This window comes from Notolepis coatsorum, assembly GCF_963971535.1.
Source record: "Notolepis coatsorum genome assembly, chromosome: 3".
Lineage (NCBI taxonomy): Eukaryota > Metazoa > Chordata > Actinopteri > Aulopiformes > Paralepididae > Notolepis > Notolepis coatsorum.
In genome coordinates, this window is record NC_140167.1 from 21,600,423 (window position 1) to 21,627,051 (window position 26,629).

The 26,629-nt window shown below is 44.3% G+C and overlaps 1 protein-coding gene across 1 annotated transcript in view; it reads left to right on the forward strand.

Moving 5' to 3' along the window:
* Nucleotides 1–389: 389 nt before the first annotated feature.
* Nucleotides 390–26,629, forward strand: part of LOC311225727 (delayed-rectifier potassium channel regulatory subunit KCNS3-like) — a gene marked incomplete at both ends in the record, with an annotated part of 30,863 nt that continues 4,623 nt past the window's right edge. Inside the window, 2 exons of the mRNA XM_084311121.1 lie at nucleotides 390–1,809; nucleotides 20,364–20,455. Of these exons, the coding sequence (XP_084167247.1) occupies nucleotides 390–1,809; nucleotides 20,364–20,455 (1,512 nt within the window). The remainder of the gene's footprint in view (nucleotides 1,810–20,363; nucleotides 20,456–26,629) is intronic.

The window sequence follows — 26,629 nt, forward strand, 5'->3', positions numbered from 1 at the left end:
AACAGCTAATTCAAATGTTATGTTTATAACATAATGATGTTGTTGCACTACATAAGTCTCAATACAGAGCATTTTACCTCATAATTGTAACTCACCTTTACAATCACATTTGAAAAATGAAAAAATGTCATTTGTTAAAATATCCCTTGCTGTTTTTATATAATTTTTTTAATCGTATTTTACAGTTTTCATGTGCGATATGTCAAGGGAGTGAATTCCATTCATGCATAGCTCGGTACATAACTGTTTGTTTGATTGAGTTTGCAAATGCCTTCAAGGGTGTGCTAATTCCATTCTTCTCGTGTGCAGGTAAAGAAAACCTCAGAAAGCTTTGAGTTTGGGTTGAGCAGATGGTAAGTTTGCAGTAATCCCAAACCGCAGCTCCCGTCATGATGTACGGACAGATCCTTCGCAGCCAACGCATGGATGGTTGTTTCATGAACCTCAATGTGGGGGGTCTCAAGCAGAGCGTGGAGCATGATGTTCTTCAGCGTTTTCCACAGACGCGCCTAGGACGTCTGCTGTGCTGTAGCTCCAACGAGGCCATCCTGGAGCTCTGCGATGATTTCAGCCCCTCTGACATGGAGTACTACTTTGACCGAAACCCATGCTTTTTCTCCTACGTTCTCAACTTCTATCACACGGGCAAACTCCACCTGATAGAGGGCTTGTGTGTGGTCTCTTTCCGTCAAGAGATCATCGAATATTGGGGCATCAAGGAGCGCCACCTGGACTCGTGCTGCCGCAACCGATTCCGCGAGCTGAACCAGTGTGCAGAGGACGGCGACTGGGAGCAGAAAAGCGACGAGCTGCACGGCTCTGACTCATCTCTCGGGCAGCTGTCGGCCGAGGAGAAGGACTTGGAGATGTTCGAAGGCTCCTGGTGTGCGGACGTCCGCAAGAATATTTGGTTGCAACTCGAGAACCCGGGTTACTCATCCTCGGCTAAGATGATGGCTCTGGCCTCGCTGAGTATGGTCCTTATCTCCATCGTGGCAATGTGTATCCACAGCATGCCAGACTTCCACCAGGTGGACCTCAACGACCAGGAGATCGAAGACCCGGTGCTGGCGGTCTTTGAGAGCATCTGCATCTTCTGGTTTTCTGGGGAGTTTCTTGTACGTTTGGCGGTGGCACCTTCGGCCAGGAAGTTCTTGTGCAGCCCTCTCAACATCATCGACTTGCTCTCCATTGTGCCCTTCTATGCCACATTGGCCTTGGAGTTGGTGAGCGACGGGGAGAGTGCAGAACTGGAGAATGTCGGCAAAGTGCTACAGGTTTTGCGTCTGATGCGGATGTTGCGTGTACTAAAGCTGGCTCGACACTCCGCAGGACTTCGCTCTCTCGGTGCCACCCTTAGACACAGCTACCACGAGGTAGGGCAACTTATGCTCTTCCTGTCCGTGGGCGTGTCCATCTTCTCCGTTCTCATCTACTCCGCGGAGAATGAGTCTCCGGACTCCCAGATTCAGTCAATCCCAGTGGGCTGGTGGTGGGCCACCATCAGCATGACCACGGTGGGCTACGGGGACACGTGTCCCGTGACGTTAGCTGGGAAGTTGGTAGGAACCCTGTGCATCATCTGCGGGCTGCTCATAGTGGCGCTGCCCGTCACAAACATTTTCAACCAGTTCTCAAAGTTCTACCAGAAGCAAAAACCTGTACACCTTGAGCCATGTAATAATGACACCCTTCGCTGCAAGGGAGAAATGATGTTTCTGGGCTCCAGTCTACCGCACTCCTTCATCTCTGGTAACTCATCCAGAAGCAGTGGCATTGGAAGCTGTGACATTGACACAGACGTTACCGGTATGACCATGTTAAGCTAGGTTCAGGTGAAATGCTGAGCCGCAAAATGTATCAAGGTTGACCTGAGTAAAACAAAAAAGGGCATACTTTAAAAACTGATGCTGTTCTTGTTTTTAGATTTATATTGTAGGTCATTCCGTCCACAAAAGTCCCTACCCTCTAGTGGCCACAGCTTTCGCCCCTAGGTGGGTGACATTTTGATAAAAGGGGACATGGCAACAGGAGTGGCCTGTCGCAAAAAGGCACATAACGTCGAAATGGATTCACAGACTCATGACCCAAAGGACAGCTGATTAACTGTTGGCAACAAAGGGGGCATGGCAGTGGGAGGGGCTTGTAACAAAAAGGCGCATAGGTTCTAAACAGATTCACGTAATGAACCTTGATCGTGGGGCAAAGCACACAATGCATGCATGTTTCCTCATCACGTTATACTCCATGACTCAGCTTTTCACCTGAGTCCACTGAGTGATACCCCTCCAAAGAGCAATACTCCACTGAACGATACCCCTCCACTCAGTGATACCCTTCTGGAACGATAGTCCAAAGAACGATAGTCCAAAGAGTGATAGTCCAAAGAGTGATAGTCCAAAGAGTGATAGTCCAAAGACTGATAGTCCAAAGAGCGATACTCCAAAGAGCGATACCCTTCCACTGGGCGATACCCCTCCAAACAGCGATACTCGACTGAGTGATACCCTTCCTCTGAGCGATACCCCTCCAAACAGCGATACTCCACTGAGTGATACCCTTCCTCTGAGCGATACCCCTCCAAAACTGTAATACTCCACTGACTGATACCCCTCCAAACAGCCACTTGTTTGCTGGCCTCCTCCATTAGAGCATGTACATTTCCCCCTTTTACCACCTTGTTCACAATTGAGACGTTTAAAATAGATCAGTGATGCCAAGGGCAACATCCTCGCCTCTTCTTCCTCCGAGACACGTCATATATCGACAGTATAGAGGAGGTATGGTTTTGTGGCAGAAAAACATTTGACCACATAAGCCAAGGTTCAGATTGGCGTTAAAGTCATGCTTCACTGCAATGAGATAGCATTGAACGCATCGATTAAAAGAAAGCGAAAGCAGAGATGTAGACTGTAAATGTTCAAGATAGTCCTAGAGATGATGATCTTGCACCACAGGTCAGAGTGATTCAAGCATGATATTGCTACTCTGATTATAGTATGGTCCAACATTTACAGTAAGATATTTGGCTATTGATAAGATATTTCACTGTATTTCAAAGTTACTTCTTGTGTCCATTATTTCCTGAATGTTGTTCCACTATTTGCTATTTGTTATAATCTAAATCCCCCCCCCCCCCCAGAAAGCTCTAGTATGTCAATGTAAATGCAAATATAAAATAATAAGAATTAAGAATTATTGGCTCATGCATATCTATGTAGCACCAGATGTATACCCTTCAAACTAAGGAAGAAGGAATATACACATACAGATGTGTATCTTGTCAGCCAAGCAGCTTATTGCTCTTTATTGGAAGAAAACAAATATACCTTAATATTAAAGAATGGATTAAATTAATGGAATCATGTTGGTATTAGCGATACATATTGAAAAATAGACTAAATGTGTTTGAGGAAATCTGGAAACTTGTATTACATTTGTTGGCAATGCAAGTGAAGATATATCCTAACATAAGACAACAATAGTTTCTTAAAGAATTATATACATAAATATCATCTTTGAGACAAGAATGGTATTAAGAGTAAGTATAGACATAATTCTTTTTTTGTTTGTTTGGATTGCTGTTGGGAGGGGTGTGGGTTTAGGGGGGACATTGTTTGTCTTTGTCACTTGTGTATAAAGGAAAGTTGTAAAAAAAAAACTGTGTGGTTAAACAAAGGTTACATTAGCTGAATTCACAAATGAACACTGCAAGATGTGGTCCTTAAAAGGAACCAACATTATGGGAAATGTTCTCTCCAGAGTCAGACAAGCAGATATACCACTTTCCTATCAGGTGTTTTTGGCCCAACAGCTAGCGGTCCGCATAATAGGGATTCCATTCATTTGTGCTAAGCTAGGCTAGCTTACAGCCGGAATGTATGAATGTATGTGTATGTATATTTTGACATGGTCCAAAAATAACTGGTGAAAAGAATAGAGCAGGAATTCAAAGTTACTCCAAAAACAGTCTAGATCATGTTTATTGGCTCTGAGTCTGTATACATTTGCAACCATGTCACTGCTGCAACGCTCTTCCAACTCTCCATCATTACCGTGGGTCTCCACTATCAGCTTGGTCTATTGATGTAGTCAGTGTTATCTCTCTGAAGATAAGAATGTGCCGACCAAAGAGAAAAGGCCAGAGATAACGTTGATTTCTGTGTGCCAGATAATCTTCATCCAGCAGTTTTCTTTTTATATAAATTGATGTTGTGATGATGCAGACCACTAGTTTTAGGTGTAGGATCTATGAGATAGAAATAAATATATATATATTTTTTCTCCCCTCAGCTGAATCTCAATGACCTGCTGACATCAAAGTATTTTGAAATGAATCCGTTTTCGCAGCAAGCTGTCAGGCAATGCTAAGTCGCCCCGCGGCTCAAACCGTTAAATAACTGTTGGCATCAGCAGTCCGGGTTACGATGACCCTTCATGTTACCGTCCCTCCTCCCGTGCCCTTTCCTGGATGTTCAAAGTCGTGTGATATTATATATGGCACATTGTTCTAATTCTCTCCATTTCTCTATTGCTAAAAGTCCCCGTCAGCAGTGTGATGCATTAGGATTGTATTACAATGTCATCATAACTAATTCCACAGGCATGTATAGTACTAACTCATACAGCCAACAGTCTCTGTAAAGGTGCACCTCAGTATTGGAGTGTAGACTAAAACTTACATTTCAACTGCAATAATCAACTATCTAAAAGGCATACAGTCAGCTGGTATACCCTAACACTACTGTGTACCCTATCGCTACTATGCTCAACTGAAAAACTGATTTAATCTTCTATGCCTTACCTTGACTTTGTCTATTTCGCTGCCATCTATTTTATGCTTATTCTATGTCAGCACTTTATGCATTGCTCTTAATCTGCCAATTTTGTGCTCATTTTATGCCTGTCTTTTTTCTTTTTTTACTGCTGTGAAGCACTTTGAGCTGCAATTCTTGTATGAAAGGTGCTATACAAATAAAGTTTATTATTATTATTATTATTATTATTATTATTATTATTATTATTATTATTATTATTATTATTATTATTATTATTATTATTATTATTATTATTATTATTATTAACTGCATAGGACGAAGTTTGGTGAATATACCATAGGCCAGAAAACAGGTGTTCGACCACTACCTTGGTCGCAAGTTGCTCATTTGTAAAGTGCAATGTTTATAATCTTTTCGTCAAACTGAGATACAGTAATCTGACACCTGGTTACATTTTCAGGTGACCTGCCAGCGTCAATACTTTTACCAACTAACTTGCATTTTTCCGCGATCTGATTGGCCACTGACGTTTCTGGTCATGTGACATCTGCGCCAATCGTGTGACGCCTGTTTCTATCACTGGTTAAGCTTAGGCACTCTTTCAAAGTTGGTTAAGGTTAGAGTTTGTCTTAGAGCAGGGCGATAGAACACCAGCCCTGATTCCAAACTCTAACCTTAACCAACTTCGAAAGAGTCGCCTAAGCTTAACCAGTGATATAACTAGGCGTTAGGTAGTTTGCAGGCTGTTAGAGGCGGAAATAGGCGCAGAAACAGGCGTCACGCGATTGGCGCACATGTCACATGACCAGAAACGTCAGTGGCCAATCAGATTGCAGAACGCGAACGCGGAACTGGAAGTTTGTTGGTAAAAGTATAGACGCGACCTGCCATGACAAAATGAGGGTTCCTATGGGCTTCCATAATCGAAGTGACCTGGTGGTCACCTAATTTGCATGGCCAGTCACCTGCAAATGCAATCACGTGTCTGATTGCGTAGCTCCGTTTGAGGAAAAGCCACCTGCAGTACTGGGATTATAAACATTGCTTTATAAACTTTCCAAACAATCGACTGAATATTGCAACTTCCAAGGTAGTGTAATGACAAAGTAATTTGGCCTAGGGTATTTTCATCCAACCTCGTCCTATGCGGTTGAGCGGTTTGGTATACCAGCTAGCATACGTGTGCTTTACTGTTGTGATAGTGTTTACCCATGTTTTGTGATACTCAGCAGTTTTAACAGCAACACAATTATGATTTGACTCATGCCCAGCAATTCAGAAGTCCATTGGCCTGGACTCAAGTCGGCCGCAGCCTGCTGCTGGCGGAGGACAACCTCACGTGGTCACCCCCCACAGAACAGCCTATTAATTACATGCATAATTACACAGTACACACAAACACATTCCCAAGTCAATCCCCAACATAAACCCCATAATAGGATGCCGTTATCATACATTATTAAAGAGGTGGAATACACAAACACTCAACCAATAGAATATCACTCCCAAAGCTTTGGTTTCAAAACCATACTATTGTGAACATTTCTGAATCATCTTTTAGATTGAAAGTTTTAGCTACTTTTTGACCCGAATGTGCATGTGCTGTAAATGTGAGCATAGTGAGTGATTGTTTTTCAGATTCAGCTAATGAATTAATTCATTACATTAATGAAACCCTTCTGTCTGACTACATCCAAGGAGGATTTGGCAGACTCTTGTACCTCTTCATGGTGAGACGCTGGTCCGGTAGGGCCAGGGGGGGGGAGTTCCTGTGTAACCTGGCCCTCTGAGCATGGCACTAACACTGCAAGGGTCCACCACATGATTCTATTGTAAAGTGCTTTGAGTAGTAATAGTACTAGAAAAGTGATGTAGACATTCGGCCATTCACTTTCTGTCCAGTGAGAAAGTTCACAATTGCTGTTTTAGGGACTCCCCCTTCTTTGGGTCCCTCCCAGTGGTATAATCTTCCTAATACATGGCCAGTCAGGGAACCCCAATACTCTGAATTCTCAGATAGCTATCCTTAATTGATAAATTTAACAAATATAGTAATAATCCTTCTCCTACAGGGGAGAAGAGGCAAGCAGCGTTGGACTTCTACTACTGCCCCAGGAGCCCCATCAGCTTTCACCAGCTGAAATCAATTTATCTTTAATTACCCTTACAGTGTTCACAGCCCTTTTGCATACTCAGCACATAACACATGTTGGACTCGAATGGAAGGATTATAGACGGGCATGTCCCTTTTTTTCATCTGAAAGACTCATTATTACTACGGGTTTTGCGATCTCAGAATGGTAGATCACACACACTTCCCAAATGAAAAAAGAAAGACTCAAGGTCAAAATCTGGGCAAGCGGGCTGTGTGGCTTAACCTCTGTGGCTGCAATCGGATCTGGAGGTAGAAATCGATTTGATATGAGCTGCTACCGATGTACCGTAGAGGAACCAGACACTTGCAGAGTAGAAGAGAGATTCAAGATCCGCAAGTTTTCTATATTGTTGCATGCCTCATTAACCTTATGGATCTGTGCTGGTCTCTCATGTGGAATATTTGAGTGTGTGTGTCTGAAATTATACATTTGTTTCAATACTGATATCTGAAAACCCATAAAACTTCTTGCATGCTATACCCTGCGGTACAATGCATCTCAATTATTTAGTGAATGTTTTTAGAAGTCCTAGTGATAAAAACTATATACTAAATATACGTCTACTGGATGGATATTTTTGAGTGTAATGATAGCCAGCCTCAGCACATTCACTTGATACTATTATATTGCAGTAACTCCTGACTCAGCCAGAGTATAATTTACAAGGCTGAAATTGAGTCCGACTTTCCTGAAAAACGCACATGCTTGGATCTCAAATATTGATCTCTGAAGGATACTGGCCTATGAAAACAATGGCATTACATGCTTTGGACATACTGATATATGAGAGTACACTCTTAAACAAACAATACTGCTGATTTGAAGAATAAGGGGCTTATTACTATTATATTTTTCCTGTCTTTACCTTCTCTCCCCCATGCTGCTATGCCACCTGAATTTCCCCAAGGGGATTATTAAAGGAACACTTACTTTACAGATGTACAGATTTTAAAGGCTAATATATTCCTTTAGAGACAGTGTCCAGAGCTTACAGGATGTGAATAAGTTAAAGGGATATTTCACTTTAGTAGAATCAGCAGCACTTTAAAAGTCAGCAGCCTTACCTCAATCTAAAGTCAGTAGTATGATATTTAGACCAGGTCCCCAAAATGAATGGAAGTGAATGAGGAGCCTGACACCTGGGAGGAATGGTGGTGTTAACAGGAGACAACAGGGACAGCAGTGGTCACTAACTTACTTGTACTGTAGATCAAATGTATTTGTAAGGCCTGACAACACACGTTAATGTCCCCATGGGCCGGACACGTCTTCTTTAAACAAGTCAAGAAGAAACATCACAATAAATCAAGAACAAAACAAAAACACCAGGAAATCCAAAATTAAATGTAAAATAAATAAATATAATTAATGCAACACTCTCAGACATACCCCATGCAAAGGTAAGGAAAAACTCACAAAAAACCTAGCAATAAGAAAAAAGCACCACAGTACGGGGAGGGAAAACTGAAGGGTGGGGATCGAACGTTGTGAACAAGCGACTCCTACAAGTCGGTTGGTGCGCCTGCGCAGTAGAATCAGGAAGTGTCGGGGGCAGCGTGAGCCTCCCACGCGTTACTCCTCGACACTGAGAGGTCGAGCTGCGCAGGTGAAAAGATGCGACTGCTGTTACCTCAAGTACCGGAGGGGACTTGTGCTATGTATGACTTAGTCCACATTGCAGCCGGCTTGTGGGAGGCAAGAAACAGCGTTCGTGACAGGGGAGGGTTGAATTGGATGATACGAAATTGGGATGGGAGAAAAATATAGAAAATGGGAGAAAAAGTGGATCAAAAAAAAAAAAGAAAAAAGCACCACAGGCAATGTGGAGGGGAGAAACCTTAGAAGGGCCATTCAAGGGGGGATCTCCCTTCTTAGATGTTGGTGATAGTATGTGTTGCTATGAAACAGGCGAAACAGTTAGTCAGCAGCATGTACATATAAGTGTAATGAAACACAAATAAGTACATGCAATAGCAACTGCGCTACATAAGAACATTTTGAAAGATTGAAAATAGAGCTGATGACGGATCCATTTGAGGTATGGGGGCGGCGTAGAGAGGATCGCATCATCACGTCGGGACGTCCTCCAGTCATCACCACGAGACATCCACTCACAGGGGGACAGGCGTTTTTGTGATGGGCGGACATAGCAACATGTAGTAAGCATATGTGAATAGAATAGAAGTACTTAACCCAGCAATGAACTCAACGCCTAAACCACAGGCATGGTTTAAACTTTAGACGTTGTAGGTCAGACACAAGACGGTATGAAGCTGATCCATGACCTCAATGGTGCACATGTGGGGGTAGAACAGTCACTGCAATCTTGGCCAACACCCCGAGACATCCACCACCTTGGTCAACACTACATAGATGTGTAGATACACTTACATAGAGGTAAGAATGCTGAAACTTCTACTAAAGTGAAATATCCCTGCAAGGTAACAGGGTTGGTGGTCCAGTTATTGTTGCCCGGGTTGCCCCAATGGCTTCATCAAGTATATCTTTCTTTATTCCTCCTTATTCTATATATTTTTACCAAGTAGTCTACAGTGCTTGAGTAAAATTATTTAGTTACCCTTCCCTGCCTGCTCTGTCATGAAGCCTCCGTCTTCACTCTGTTCAATGGATGTGAATCGTTTTGGGAGGAACTAGGAGAATTATAGAGTTAGAAAAGAGGTGGTAATTATAGAGTTAGAATAGTTTAGCTGAAGAATTACTGGCCCTCTGCCTGCTTCATGAGATGCATTACAGTAGGACATTTTTAGATGAGTTGTCATCCACTGCTAGATAAATACTGGTATTCCTTATGATAGTCTTTCATAGAGTCACACATGATGATGAAATGAAACAAACTGGGAAAGTACAGAAACTTAATTCATGGAAAGAACAGAGGCTGAATTGTTGGAAAGTAGCCTACAGAAACTTAATTCATGGGAAATACAGAAATGTAATTTATGAAAAGTCATTTTTGTGCCCAATGCCATGTCTTCTAATTAACAAGACATGAGCTGCCAGTGAAGTAGAAATATTTGTAGGTTTTATGAGAACAGCACCACCATGAGGCCAGATGATTCAGAACTTCACAGGCCTCCAAATATGTTTATATTTGTCAAGTTTGGTGGAAATCAGACAACGAATCACTTCCTGTTTAGATGCGTTTTTTCCAATCTGGGGGTCATATGGTTTGGCCTATCAATTATCTAAATGACGCATTTGAAGATGTTACTTCCCAGATTCCACACAGCAAGTTTGTTGAGAATCAGGTAAACAGGCTAGGCATCTCCGGATATCAGTTTCATGACTGTTGGACCAGAAGATACACTAACGTGAAAATGTAAAGCTTGGCCTGATGATGGCGCTAGAGGAAAGGTCATGGGGTCACCAAGATCAATAGGGTTCTCTAGGGGTCATGAATGTGCACCGCAAATTTGAAAAGATTAGAATGAAAGCTATTGGAGTTATCATGTTCACATGGGTGTGGCGACAGTCTGGGATTTAATCAAACATTCCTTTTGTGGGGCGCCCCACGTAGCTGCGCTTGCAGCGTACTCGCAAACTTCCTGGGTTCGAATCCGGCCCAGGACTTGTGTTGCATGTCTTCCCCCATCGTTTCACCCAATTTCCTCTCTGACTGTCCTATCCACAATAAAGCTGAAAATGCCATAAAAACGCATCTTAAAATAAATAAATATGAGGTATGAGGAATGAATGATTATATAATCGCACTAGAGTTTGTCAAGTTGGACTTTTTTCTTTATTTTTCATCTATGATGCTCACACCCCTTTCATGTATATACATCCCTTTTGAAGAAATAACATTGTGATGAACAGAATAAGACTTGTCTATGGGGATATGGAGTTTAGCCTACCATAACAATAAAGTCTGCAGAAAGATGGAGGCAATGTTTTGTACATATTGTGGGACCATGCTGTCCTCTAGTGGTCAAATGTTGGTATTTCATTTATGTGTTCATTCACTTACGTCACATTGCCTGTATGAGAAGACCAAGACAATGAGACAACTGGATTACTGGGGAATTGAATTACACCCATATACAGTGTACAGTCATCCAGGGGATGATACTGACTGATATCACTAACCTCATTTCCCATAATCAGATGTCAACAGAATCAACAAAGATAATCAGACAGTCACAACTTACCGGATCTCCTCTCTGGTAAACAAGAATACCCTGAAGACTTTGGCAGGAGCACTCATTCAAGGGTACTACGACTATGCGTGCACCTCATGGTACCAAAGCACCTCAAAGGCGCTTAAAACAAAATTACAAACATCACAAAACAAACTGGTCAGACTACTACTTGACCTTACCCCCAGAACCCACCTCACCCCTGCCCACTTTGACAACCTAGGATGGCTTAGAGTAGACGACAGAGTACAGCAACTTGCAATGGGCCTGGTCTACAAGATACACTATACGACTAAGGTACCCATGTACATGTCAAAATACTTCCCAAAGGTCAGTGAATACCACGATCACAACACCAGAGGGAGCTCCACAAATCATGTTAAACCCAGATTCGGCTCAAACAAGGGACTAAACATGTTTCGCAATTATGCCACATCAATGTGGAACGCCCTACCCAAAGCTGTAAAGGAATGTGAATCCCTACCCACATTCAAAACCGCTCTTAAAGAGCACCTACGGGAGGCTGCAATTCGAAACTGGCCACCGTAAATGCCCAAAACCCCCACCACCTCCTAATAGACAGTCTCCTCCCCACCGCATGTATATATTCCCTCCCCGCCGTATGTATATTTCTCTCCCACCCACCCACCCCCTCCTAATGTACAGTCCCCTCCCCATCATATGTATATACTCTGTCAGGATCTAGGGGTAACAGTACTGTATATTTGAATACCGTTTATGTCACAAATGTATCAGTACTAAATACCTATATGTCCCTATGCCATAAATGTCATGTATGTTGTGTATGTCATAAATGTCTATATGAATTGAAAATGGGGGACCCTGATGGAAACAAGACAAACGTCTTTCTCAGGTCTGCATCCCCTTAACAATTGTGTGTATTGAGCCGTACTGTATTGTACCCATTCTGCAATCTGTTAAATAAAGTTTTCATTCATTCATTCATTCATTCACACAGAGGAACTGTCCCTCCCTAAGAACTGTTTGCCAGATCTCAGATGTAAAATCTGCATCTCTCATTGAGGGACTGACTTGCATCAAGGCTGCTCCTCTAGAAAACCCTCTGAACTATCTACGGGTTGAAGGGTCTGCTCTAAATAGGGCTGTCTTAAATACTTCGAAGCTTCGTAAAAAAAAGCTTCGGCATGGGATTAGAATATGAAAATAAAATTCGATTATAAAAAATTAAGAAAATATGATTTTAAATTTTTTTTGTGCAAAATCAACTCTGCCTCTCTTTGTTAACTACAACAAGCAATGCTGTTTGTTATTTAAGATGAGTGCTGTTTGTTGTTTAAGATGAGGTCGGACTCTGCACTGACAGATTTGTGTTCATTGTGCTGCATTTATAAAGCCTCAAATGACGGCTTACAATATTTCATGAAAGCAAAGTGTTTTGTTTGTCTAAGATTTAAAAAGGTTTAAACTTTACAGCACTGACAAAGTTGAACAAAGTGCTGTACAAGTCCCAAAAAAAAATATATATATATATATATATATATTTTTTTTTATCTCGAAGCTTCGAATTAAAATCGAATCTCGGCCCAGAAGCTTCGAATCCCAAAAAAAAATCGAAGGTCAGCCCTAGCTCTAAATAAGGTTCTGTCTTGTGCTGGGATATTTTCAATGTTTTGGCTCATTTTGATTTAAATTGTATAATTCCCATTTTAACAAGCGTGCATGCCTATCGACAATGTCATATCTGCATCCTTGGATGACTTACTGACCTTGCTACACGTCAAGCTGACCTCTACTACATTTCAAAGGAAATATTGTACTTTTTACTCCACTACATTTATCTGAACCCATCACCCTAGTTACTTTGAAGGAAAATATCTTGCATAGAAAACATAGCAAAGATGTAGGAATTATATACTTTCACATTTGAAGCATGTCATAACATAACATAACCTATAGAGGTCAAGCACTGGAATACACAAACATGATACAATACACCCGGCCACCTCCCACCCAGATAGATCATGTATCCATCAGTGACGTGGCACTCAGGATGCTGCCACAGCTACTACCTGATTGGCTTGGTTTGGATCAGTCCACAAAGTTGATGATCAGAGTGACCACGTGTGCAAGATAAACGTCTCTACCTGGACTGATGTCTGACGCTGGATGATGCATGGAGCTCTGCTTGTGTCGACACTCAGTGTATGTTGTATCCTTTCCCCCCTTCTTTTTCCGTTTTTCTCCCCTCCCAATGTTAGTCGTTATGCCAATTCCCAATCCCCTTCCTGGTCGCGTGTAGCTTTATGCCAAGCAAGCAGTGCAAAAATTTACCGTAGTGGCATGCAGTAATGCGCCTTTCATTTTCGCGGAAATAGGCTGTCTATTGCCATTCTCTTTGACAAACTCTAACCTTAACCAGCTCCTTAACAACGCCTAAACTTAACCGTTCTAACCTTAACCAACTCCGAAAACCTTAACCATGCCTAACCTTAACCATAGAAATTATATTGCCATTCTCTTTGACAAACTCTAACCTTAACCAGCTCCTTAACAGCGCCTAAACTTAACCGTTCTAACCTTAACCAACTCCGAAACAATGCCTAACCTTAATCGGCGAAAGAATACACGTTAAAAAAAAATCACGTTAAAAAATATTTTCGATGGGATTCGAACTCGCCAGCAAACAAGCCATAGGATCCACAGCCATGTGTCCTTGCCAATTGAGCTATTTGTTGGATACTGAATAAGGGGCGGTGACTTATATATATTGAGCTCCGCTCGTGTCGCATGCGCGGGCACCTCGCGCGAGCACGCCGGCGCACGCACGCACCTGAGCGAGCACGCCGCCGCCGGTGCACGCACGGTAGCATTTGTCTGAAAAGAAGGGCGCTTTACCGCACTAGCGTGCGGTGACGAATGCGGAAGCATTTTTGCACTGCTTGCTTGGCATTAACGTACAGGCTTCCTGGTCGTTGCGCACTCTACCCCCTACCGTCGGTCTGGGAGGGCGGAGACTATCACATGCTTCCTCCGACACATGTGTACCCAGCCCACCACTTCTTTTCACCTGGCAGCGCGGACTCTCACTGGGAGAGTGTAACGTGTGGAAGGTCACACTACCTCCCTCCAGATCCTTCCCTCGCTGTGCAGGCGCCCCGACCGAACTGTAGGAGTCGCTGTTTACAACGACCCGGACCCACCCACTGGCTTCCCTCCCGCTGACTCTGCCAATTGAGCCAGGGCCGGCCAAGCAGGAGGCAACGCTGACAGCCGGATTCGATACAATGTTGTCTAATCTGATGAAGGTACCACTCCAACCAGTGACACTGCACGGCTCGACACTGGGGACATCCTAAAGACTAAAGTCACCTCAGAATAAGACACTAGTGGTTCTCAAACTGTGGTACGCATACCACTAGTGGTACTTGGTGGTACTGCTGGTGGTACTTGAAAACATTTCCAAAAAAGCAAAAATTTTTTTTTTTTTTTTTTTTTTGCAGTCAGGCCACTGAACTTAGAAGCAGGCCAGGCCAGTGTTTCTGGTTGCGGCAGCGCGATAGTTAGATAATCTAAGTGGGGAACAACCAGGAGATCACTGTGACAGAGTCTGCAGTCTAAACAGTCATAAATCTTTAATTCAACTTCAGCCTTGATCATAACCATTTATTTTTAGATTTCTTGTAATGTCAGATAAAAAATGAAATACTCGCACTTTTCTGAAAAGAGTTGGTGTTAAATCTGACATTACAAAAAATCCATCAAAATATGTGTTGCTGCTAATCATTGACACATGCCTAGCCTGTAATAATCCCCCCCAGAAAAATTTACTTTGCATTTGATATATTGTAAATATTTTACTTTTTGTGTTTTTTTTAACAATAATTTGTGATGCCATCACACAAACTGGCATTTAAAGGGTAAACATTCAAAAATGTATTGAATATGTGTTTTCTTTTCTTTTTTACAATAATTTGTGATGCCCATCACAAACACTGGCATTTAAAGGGTAAAAATTCAAATATTCCTGCACCAGAATGCAGGAAATTAAGTTTTTGTAACAAAATAATTGTGTGTGTGTGTGTGTGTGTGTGTGTGTGTGTGTGTGTGTGTGTGTGTGTGTGTGTGTGTGTGTGTGTGTGTGTGTGTGTGTGTGTGTGTGTGTGTGTGTGTGTGTGTGTGTGTGTGAGTGTGAGAGAGAATGACGGACAATTGCTTGCTGTGTGAGAGAGGGAGAGAGAGAGAGAGAGAGTGAGAGAGAGAGAGAGAAATACAGTTTGCTGAAATACAGTTGTTCTTAATTTTCTCACTTGCTATGTGAGAATGTTAGTTATTATGTTCTCAATGCCCCTTGCATTGTATGAGTTGTGTGGAAGTGTTTGCTAGTTCTAGTGCTATCCCTTTGTACATTGTGGCTGTGTCTGACAAAAGTTAACAATAAATAATGGTATTAGGAATACATTTGCCTCCTGCGTGAACTGTGCATAGCTGAATAGACTGTATTTTAATGCCGGTCATATGGTGGTACTTGGAGAGCCAGCTACGTTCTCAGGTGGTACTTGGTGTAAAAAGTTTGAGAACCACTGCACTAGGGACATCCTAAATACTTCACCTCAGAATAAGACACTGGGGACATCCTAAAGACTAAAGATACCTCAGAATAAGACACTGGGGACATCCTAAAGACTAAAGACACCTCAGAATAAGACACTGGGGACATCCTAAAGACTTCACCTCAGAATAAGACACTGGGGACATCCTAAAGACTAAAGACACCTCAGAATAAGACACTGGGGACATCCTAAAGACTAAAGACACCTCAGAATAAGACACTGGGGACATCCTAAATACTTCACCTCAGAATAAGACACCGGGGACATCCTAAAGACTAAAGACACCTCAGAATAAGACACTGGGGACATCCTAAAGACACCTCAGAATAAGACACTGGGGACATCCTAAAGACTTCACCTCAGAATAAGACACTGGGGACATCCTAAAGACTAAAGACACCTCAGAATAAGACACTGGGGACATCCTAAAGACTAAAGACACCTCAGAATAAGACACTGGGGACATCCTAAATACTTCACCTCAGAATAAGACACCGGGGACATCCTAAAGACTAAAGACACATCAGAATAAGACACTGGGGACATCCTAAAGACACCTCAGAATAAGACACTGGGGACATCCTAAAGACTTCACCTCAGAATAAGACACTGGGGACATCCTAAAGACTAAAGACACCTCAGAATAAGACACTGGGGACATCCTAAAGACTTCACCTCAGAATAAGACACTGGGGACATCCTAAAGACTAAAGACACCTCAGAATAAGACACTGGGGACATCCTAAAGACTTCACCTCAGAATAAGACACTGGGGACATCCTAAAGACTTCACCTCAGAATAAGACAGTGTGCTCTGTGTGAACAGCGCTCTGAAACATACCAGATGTGGCGTTGACTCTTCTCCCCCGTACAATTCTTTTTTTTATCCACTTTTTCTCCCATTTTCTATTTTTCTCCCATCCCAATTTCGTATCATCCAATTCAACCCTCCCCTGTCTTTGAACGCTGTTTCATGCCTCCCACAAGCCGGCTGCAATGTGGACTAAGTCATACATAGAACGAGTCCCCTCCGATACTCGAGGTAACAGCAGTCGCATCTTTCCACCTGCGCGGCTCGATCTTTCAGCGTCAGGGGTCTGGGCTTTGGAGGGGCCCCGCCCCCGTCGCTTCCTGATTCTACTGCGCAGGCGCACCAACCGACCTGTAGGAGTCGCTGTCCACAACGCCCGATCCCCATCCCCACCCATAATTTTCCCTCCCCCTAATACTGCCAATGTGTATTATTGCGGACGACCAGCTAAACTGAAAGCAATGTGGATCGCTGGGCTCGAACAGGGAGGTGAACCTGTTCGAGCCCAGTCTCCAGTATTCGTGGTGAGCGCCTTGCCCACTGCACCACGTAGCCACCCTCCCCCGTACAAGTTTGAAGCTGGTGACAGCTCGCCTGTCTTTGGCAGTGGTGGAAGAAGTGCACAGTTCCTTTACTTGAGTAGAAGTAGAAATACACAAATAATTCTAGATTCTACTTAAGTAAAAGTAGAGAAGTATTTGCTATTGAATGTACTTGTACTTAAGTATCTAAAGTAAAAATATGCATTCTACACGATGTTTGTGTATTCCAGTACTTGACCTCTATAGGTTATGTTAAAGTGGTACAGTATGTGGTCCAGTTATGCTGCTCTGATTATGCCCTCTTGAAGATGACAGGCTTCAAATGAGAAAGTATATAATCTTCATACATTTTTGCCATGTTTTCTATGCTAAATCTTTTTCTTCAAAGTAACTAGTAACTGATAGGTTCAGATAAATGTAGTGGAGTAAAAAGTACAATATTTCCTTTGAAATGTAGTGGAGTAAACGTATAAAGTTCCTTAAAATGAAGCACATAAAGTACTAGTAGCTCGAAATTGTACCAAATACAGTACAGTACTTGAGTAAAATAAATACTTAGTTATATAGTTATATATATTAGTTAAATAAATCATTTGTTAATTGACTTTGATTGTCTGCGTCTCCCTCTTTCCACCACTGGTCTTTGGCAGGAAGACTTGTGAGGCTTGATAAAGTAGACATAAACACTGATGACTCTCAAAGACGGAACATCTAAACCTGATGATCTGAATGGATCCTCTCCGAAGAACCTTCCTGAGAGGACATTTCCCTCAGCGGGATCTCTGTTGACAGTGGAATGACTTGGAGAGGGACCTGGACGTCTCTGTTCCACCTAAGCTGAGCGATGTCTCAATGGGAAATTGAGCTGGATATTTTGACTCTCTGCCCGGAGTCCTGTGTTAAAGTTGAAGGTGGTAAAAAGACAATGGGCATAGGCAGCGGGTAATGAAGGCTAGGGTAGGCTACGCCTACCCAAATGTTATGCTGGGAATTTTGAAATGTATATATAAATAATATATGTGGGCAGGCTGCAGTGCAGCCTTATATAGGCAGCCTACACAGTAAAATTCGCAGTGTCAAATATGCAGTGTCAAAGTAATTAATTCGGTAGCTATTGGCTTCCAGCAACTTGCAAGAGGTAATGTTAATGTTGTTAAATACAATGTGGAGGGGTGATTGTGAATTGTATCGTTTGGAAAAAAAGATCGAAAAAAACACAGGGCGATACATTGGCTTAGTAACAAACATTTGCACGCCATGTTCTGAGGTAAATGTGTCCTACAGTATGAAATCAATTAACAGTTATTTGGCATTTGACCAACATTATTATTTTGTTAAGTCCACAGATTTCGGCGACAGCCAAGAAGACTGCACGCACGTGCGCCATTTCACATTGAGTGAGGCCTTGAACGTGAGCCAGCCCTTCGTGAGTTTTTTCAAATGTGTCTTGCTAGCTAATGTTAATGCGGGGAAATACCCTTGAATGATATAAGTAATCTGTACTATGAAATGGTGTGTTATGAGAGTGAGTGCATTAGAATGCATACAATATGGTTGATTGAGTTTAATGGAAGAAACACAGGGAAAATGCAAGGAAGGCCCTGTTACCAAGCTGCTAACATTGGCTTAGTAACAAACATTTGCATGCCATGTTCTGAGGTAAATGTGTCCTACAGTATGAAATCAAGTAACAGTTATTTGGCATTTGACCAACGTTATTATTTTGTTAAGTCCACAGATTTCGGCGACAGCCAAGAAGACTGCACGTGCGCCATTTCACGTTGAGGGACGCCTTGAACGTGAGCCAGCCTATACCCTTTGTGAGTTTTTTCAAATGTGTCTTGCTAATGTTAATGCGGGGAAATACCCTTGAATGATATAAGTAATCTGTACTATGAAATGGTGTGTTATGAGAGTGAGTGCATTAGAATGCATACAATATGGTTGATTGAGTTTAATGGAAGAAACACAGGGAAAATGCAAGGAAGGCCCTGTTACCAAGCTGCTAACATTGGCTTAGTAACAAACATTTGCATGCCATGTTCTGAGGTAAATGTGTCCTACAGTATGAAATCAAGTAACAGTTATTTGGCATTTGACCAACGTTATTATTTTGTTAAGTCCACAGATTTCGGCGACAGCCAAGAAGACTGCACGTGCGCCATTTCACGTTGAGGGAGGCCTTGAACGTGAGCCAGCCTATACCCTTCGTGAGTTTTTTCAAATGTGTCTTGCTAATGTTAATGCGGGGAAATACCCTTGAATGATATAAGTAATCTGTACTATGAAATGGTGTGTTATGAGAGTGAGTGCATTAGAATGCATACAATATGGTTGATTGAGTTTAATGGAAGAAACACAGGGAAAATGCAAGGAAGGCCCTGTTACCAAGCTGCTAACATTGGCTTAGTAACAAACATTTGCATGCCATGTTCTGAGGTAAATGTGTCCTACAGTATGAAATCAAGTAACAGTTATTTGGCATTTGACCAACGTTATTATTTTGTTAAGTCCACAGATTTCGGCGACAGCCAAGAAGACTGCACGTGCGCCATTTCACGTTGAGGGAGGCCTTGAACGTGAGCCAGCCTATACCCTTCGTGAGTTTTTTCAAATGTGTCTTGCTAATGTTAATGCGGGGAAATACCCTTGAATGATATAAGTAATCTGTACTATGAAATGGTGTGTTATGAGAGTGAGTGCATTAGAATGCATACAATATGGTTGATTGAGTTTAATGGAAGAAACACAGGGAAAATGCAAGGAAAAAACCCTGGGTTATATAGCTCTCCTTTTTTTGTCTGTTTGCATCTGTGGGAAATTAGTGTCAGGCTTGAATATTCAGTGACTTTGTACTTATTATTTACCTTATTGGGGACATTGATCTAAGTAAAACATTTAATAATAACTTAACTTAGATCAATGTCCCCAATAAGGTAAATAATAAGTACAAAGTCACTGAATATTCCAGCCTGACACTAATTTCCCACACTTCCCTGTGTTCAAGTTGCCCACTCGTTGGTAACTCTCTTGCAGGCTTGCTGCAAGCATGCTGTTGAAAGTACAACTGGGAGATGTCCAAAAGTTTGTTCGGATTACAGAAATAAATCTGATCGAGTTTCTGAGTGCAGGTAAGAAATTGGGATCATTGGGAAATTGTCCTCAATGTGATACTCAATGGTTATCCACTGGGTGGATCTGTGGCTTCATCTATTGTATTGCAGACAGCAATTATTCAAGATTAAGTGAATATTTAGTGAGTAGATTTAGAAATCACTGGATACATCCAATGACATTTCTGTTTACAAAAGCTTTTGTGCCCGTTTCTAGCATTTGCAAAGTTTGGTGTCCCAGCTGTAACGGAAGGTGTGAATGTTTTTGACAGTTCGGGGACCGAATTGGATGACGATGTTTTTGAGGAGGTAGCAAGAGATGCATCCACTGGGGTGCTAATCATCAAATATGACACAGGTTTGATTACATTTGTAATATATATTTAATGAATAAGTTATTTGTCATGTGAAGCTTACATTCGATTAGATAAGGGACATCTTTATGAGGAAACTGTGTATAATCTTTTTATTTATTTATCCTGTCTCCACGCTAGCCTCATCTGAGCAGTCTGTCTCCACGCTAGCCTCATCTGAGTGGTCCCAACCATCATCCCTGGATTCGTCAGGGTCCCAGCCATCATCCCTGGATTCGTCAGGATCACAGGATACTGTCATCATTTCAGAGGACCCTTCACGAAAACGCCATAGGCTGGATACAGAGGCCAAGCAAGTAAGAGTTGACACACATGTAATATGTATGCATCACCCTGTGATTCACAACTCAGAAATGCATGTTTTTTACTGTCAATGTTATGCCCCCATCTTTTCCATTGTACTGGTCGCGTGCCTGTAAGAATATTGTAGCTCACTTGAGATTGGATGGATCTCTCAAATTATCATCTCCACGAGTCAGAAGCATGCTAGACAGACCTCAGATAGGGTTAAAACTGATATTAAGGATACTTATCCTTTACCTTAACTTTGAATTGCAGTCTACAGTATATTCCTAACACTGAATTGTTTTTTGTGCATGTGCTTTTGTGCTTCAAGTTGGTGGAATCCATTCTTCGTGAGAAATCTGGTGGAGAACGCATAATAAATGAATACAATCGAACCAAGTCCTTGCACGATGACAACAGAAGGAAAATGGTGAACCTATTGGCAGCTGACTTGACAGAGAAGAATGGGTAATTAGCTCCTTGTTTTTAGTTTGTTCTCAATCTAGCTTTCCGATTAATTTGAAATCTAAATGAAATCCAGGGAATATGACTGAGAAATACATTCTTCTTTAATCTTAATCTTCCAGTACTTCACCACCCAGACATCTGAAGGAAAAGTATGCCAGAGGAATCGTGACCTTATTCCCCTACCTCAGTGACCCACACTCTAAGAATGGCTATGTGAGTTGCACACAGTAATGGTTGTGGCAATATTGATACATTTTTAATCCTACCAGAGCATGCTGTTTTTCACTTTTAAATGTGAAGTGTCTGTTTTTATTCCACCCTCCAAGGAGCATTATTATGATGGCCAGAGTGGCAGTGGATACTTGGCCTGGAGGATTAAAACTATTCAGAGAACCGCTGCTAAAGACAAACGATCATCATTTGGAGGTAACACTAATAATGCATATCTTGAGTACAACGAGTTGATTAACAAAACAAGCGGCATTATTGATTACTGTATACAGGGCCGTAGCCAGGGTTTAGAAATTAGGGAGGTCCATTTATTTTTTTGGCCCAGACCGGCCCACTATAATCGGTCGGACACCAGACCGGCCCACTATAATCGGTCGGACACCACCCAGCCAGGGTTTAGAAATTAGGGAGGTCCATTTATTTTTTTGGCCCAGACCGGCCCACTATAATCGGTTGGACACCACCCAGCCAGGGTTTAGAAATTAGGGAGGTACATTTTTTTTTTATACAAACTTTATTATCTAGAGATCAACTTAAGGTCAGTCACTCACAAAGTAATTTACAGGACGTGGGGGCACTTACAGGTGAGTGGCCTAAAGAGTGCACCAAAGCCCTGTGGTCTCTTATGCATTTATAATTTGGTGAATGGGCTAAATGCATACCAAAATGAGTTATACAACCCAACCTATTCATTCAAAATGCATTATCTATAATAAAGTCACCTGTTGTTGGTAAAAAAAATAATTTTACTGAAGTATTAATATATTTCTCCACTTCTTGGCTCACTGAAAGTACACAAAATAAGGACAGACAAAGACAGAGACACAAAAAGCTGTAAAATTTAAACAATACCATACTGGTAATGAGCAAATATGAGCAATTAATGCATGGAGCTGTTCCATCTTATTTCATTTGATACTAACTACTCAGTTCATACAGATTTCAAGTATCCAAATATCCATGATGAATATTGCATAAGGTTTACACAGTAAATAGATCACCTGTTTTATATTCATGCTCAGAGAGGAGTAATAGTGTTATGGTTTGACACCGACCCCAAACGCACGACACAAGAGAGTAGGAATTCAGAGTTGCCAAATACGAGGGCTTGTTTATTTGATACTAAATATAATGAGTACAGGAAAGGCAAGTCAACAAGACAGGTACATAGGACAAGGGGCAAAGTTCTGCTGCTCTGCAGCTTCTCCCGAGATGGTAGTCTTGGGGATAGCAGGTGTTGACGTCTGAACCGCTCTGCAGAATTCTCTCGGCAGAATCTCAGATGTGTTGCGAGACCGAGAGAGGGGGAGAGGGAACGAGTCAACACAGTGCAGTCTGAACGAGCAGGAGAACAGGGTGAACAATTCTTCGTGTAATTTTAACACAGTGAGCACAAATCCAAAACAGCCCAGGTGAATCTCTTTGTGTAATACACACAGTGAGCAAAACTCCAAACACAGTCCCAGTGAATATCTTCGTGTAATGTACACTCAGTTAGCAAAATCCAAACACAGTCCCAGTGAATATCTTCGTGTAATATACACACAGTTAGTGAAGTCCAAAACAATCCAATAGTGAAATAATAACTTCGGTGTGAGCAACACACAGAGGGAGATGGAAGGTCCCAAAAATATTATCCCATAAAGGAACAAGCAAAAATAGAAAAGCTGGGTGAGTGACTGTCTGAGAAAAAGGTGGTAGTCTTCAGTGTAATAATTACACACGAAAAACGGAATAGATCCTGACAGTCAGTTTAAACTCACCCAGACGTACTGCGTAATGGTGCTGGAACAAACAGCGGAGCGAGCGCGCACCACGGGAACAGGTGTCCGAGAGAAAGGCTCCTTGGAATTCCTGGAGAAATAGCACAGAGCAAAGCAGCAGCAGCAGCAACAAACGGGGAATGCAATCAGAGAAAAATCAAGACGATCCAACAAACTTAGAGTGGAGAAACGGGGTATAAATAATGAGGGATCGATTGATTGACAAGCAGTGACAGCTGGGGAATGTGATTGAAAAGCGTGCGGACCTGAGAGAACCAATCAGCGACGTTTCTGATGACGTCAATGGGGAGAAGCGTGTGAACGAGGGAATTGAAATAATTAACAGAAAAAACAAATGAAAACAGAGCGAGGGTGGTTAAAGGAACAGAACGAGTGAGAGAGCAAGGACAGAAACCTCACAGTACCCCCCCCTCCACGGGAGCCACCCGGCGACCAGGCCGACCCGGCTCGTCAGGATGGGCTCGATGGAAGTCGGTGATCAAGCCGGGATCCACGATGAGCTGCCGAGAGACCCAGCTACGCTCCTCAGGGCCGTAACCCTCCCAGTCCACCAGGTATTGGAAACCCCGGCCCCGCCGACGAACGCCCATCAACCGGCGGACCTGCCACTGGGGGTGACCATCCACCAGCACAGGAGGCGGCGGATCAGGAGCTGGAGGCATAAGGGGACTGAGGGAGACGGGCTTAACCCGGGAGACATGGAACACGGGGTGGATGTGCATGGATGCAGGAAGCTTCAGGCGCAGGGCCGCCGGACTGAGTACCTTCAGGACCTCGAAAGGCCAGACGAAGCGGGGGTTGAGCTTCTTGGCCGAGGACCGTAGCGGGAGGTCCTTCGCGGAGAGCCACACCCTCTGCCCAGGGCGGTAAGTCGGCGCAGGAACCCGACGCCGGTCGGCACCCCGACAGGCGCGCTCAGATGTCCGGAGCAGCGCGGTCCTGGTGATCTCCCAAACTCGCCGGCAGCGGTCGAGGTGGACCTGCACGGAGGGAACTGCCACTTCCGTCTCCTGTGCGGGGAAAAGAGGGGGCTGGTAGCCCAGGGAGACCTCAAAAGGGGAGAGGCCGGTGGCGGAACTGACCATTGAATTGATGGAGTATTCAACCCAGGGAAGGAAACGGCTCCAGGATGCCGGTCTCTCGGCTGCCACACACCGAAGAGCTGACTCTACGCTCTGGTTCATCCTCTCCGTCTGCCCGTTTGTCTGGGGATGATAGCCAGAGGAGAGACTGACCGTTGCCCCCAACCCTTTGCAAAAGGCCCGCCATACCTGGGAGGTGAACTGGGGCCCCCGGTCAGAGACGATGTCCTGGGGAAAGCCATGAAGGCGGAACACGTGGTGCGTCAGGAGGTCCGCCGTCTCGGCCGCTGAGGGAAGCTTGGAGAGGGCCACGAGGTGGACCCCTTTGCTGAATCGATCCACCACGGTCAGAAGGCAGGTGTTCCCCTGGGAGGAGGGTAGACCAGTGACGAAGTCGAGCGCCACATGTGACCATGGACGGCTCGGAATGGGAAGTGGCTGCAAGAGCCCGGAGGGTGCCTGGTGAGAGGCCTTGCTGCGGGCACAGACCGCGCAGGCCAATACGAACTCCTTGACGTCGTTTCGCATGGTGGGCCACCAGAAACGACGAGCCAGGAAGGAGAACGTGCGATGGACGCCTGGGTGGCAGGCGAACCGGCTGGTATGGCCCCACAGCAGTACCTGGGACCGGACAGAGTCGGGGACGAAGAGACGATTCCTAGGGACGTTGCTTGGAGCACGTTGGAAGCGCAGGGCACGCCTCACCACACCCTCGATGCCCAAGGTGATGGCTCCAACCACTCGGGCCTCCGGGAGGATGGGAGAAGGGTCCTCAGAGGGTGGAGCCCCCTTGGAGTGCATCCGGGACAGGGAGTCGGCCTTCGTGTTGCGGGAACCGGGGCGGAAGGTCAGCGAGAAGTCGAACCGACTGAGGAAACTGGCCCATCTCGCCTGCCGACCGTTGAGGCGCCTGGAAGCGCGGATGAACGTCAGGTTCTTGTGGTCCGTCCAGATGGTAAAAGGCTCCTCGGCACCCTCTAGCCAATGACGCCACTCCTCCAGCGCAGCCACGACCGCCAGCAGCTCCCGATTGCCGGTGTCGTAGTTCCTCTCGGCGGGGAGGAAGCGACGCGAGTAGAAGGCGCAAGGATGCACCTTCTGGTCTGAAAGAGAACGTTGGGATAGGACAGCGCCCAGGCCAGAATCCGAGGCGTCCACCTCCACGATGAACTGTCTCTTGGGGTCAGGGTGGAGCAGGATAGGGGCGGAAGTGAACCTTCTCTTGAGGGAGCGGAACGCAGCGCATGCCGCTGGGGACCAGTCGAACGGCAGAGCGGGGGAGGTCAGCTTGGTAAGTGGCTCCGCCACTTGACTGTAGTTCCGGATGAACCTTCGGTAGAAGTTGGCGAACCCGAGGAAACTCGGTAACTCCTTCCGAGTGGTGGGTTCTGGCCAATCCTCCACAGCCTGGATCTTGCGAGGATCCGCTCGGGTCAAGCCCTTCTCAACGATGAAGCCCAGGTAGTCGACTGAGTTGGAGTGGAAACGGCACTTCTCCGCCTTGACGAAGAGCCGATTGTGGAGGAGGCGCTCCAGCACACGGCGGACATGCAGGATGTGTTCCTCGAGGGACCTGGAAAAGATGAGAATGTCGTCCAGGTACACCACCACGAACACCTCCAGCATGTCACGAAGGACATCGTTCATGAGTGCCTGGAATACCGCCGGGGCGTTGGTGAGGCCGAACGGCATTACAAGGTACTCGTAGTGGCCCCTGGGGGTCTTGAAGGCGGTCTTCCATTCATCGCCCTCACGGATACGGACAAGATGGTAGGCACTTCGGAGGTCCAGCTTGGTGAAGAACGAGGCCTGGGTTAGTGGCTCGAAGGTGGAGCTCATGAGAGGTAGGGGGTATTTGTTCTTGATGGTGATCTCGTTGAGCTGACGATAGTCGATGCAGGGTCGCAGGTCCCCATCCTTCTTACCAACAAAGAAGAACCCGGCCGCCACCGGGGAGGAGGAAGGCCGAATGAGTCCTGCTTCCAATGACTCAGAGATGTAGAGATCCATCGCCTTCTTCTCCGGGACAGTCAGACTGTAGAGGCGGCTGCCGGGAAGGGGAGCCCCTTGGCGGAGGTCGATGGCGCAGTCATAGGGGCGGTGAGGTGGAAGGGCCTGAGCCCTGGTCTTACTGAATACCTCCATGAGGTCGTGGTACTCGGGAGGAATGGACGAGGGGTCCGGGGGCAACTCACCAGCCGGCCTCCGGGGCGGGGGACAGGACGCCGCCTGCAGACAGCGGGCGTGACAGGAGGAGCT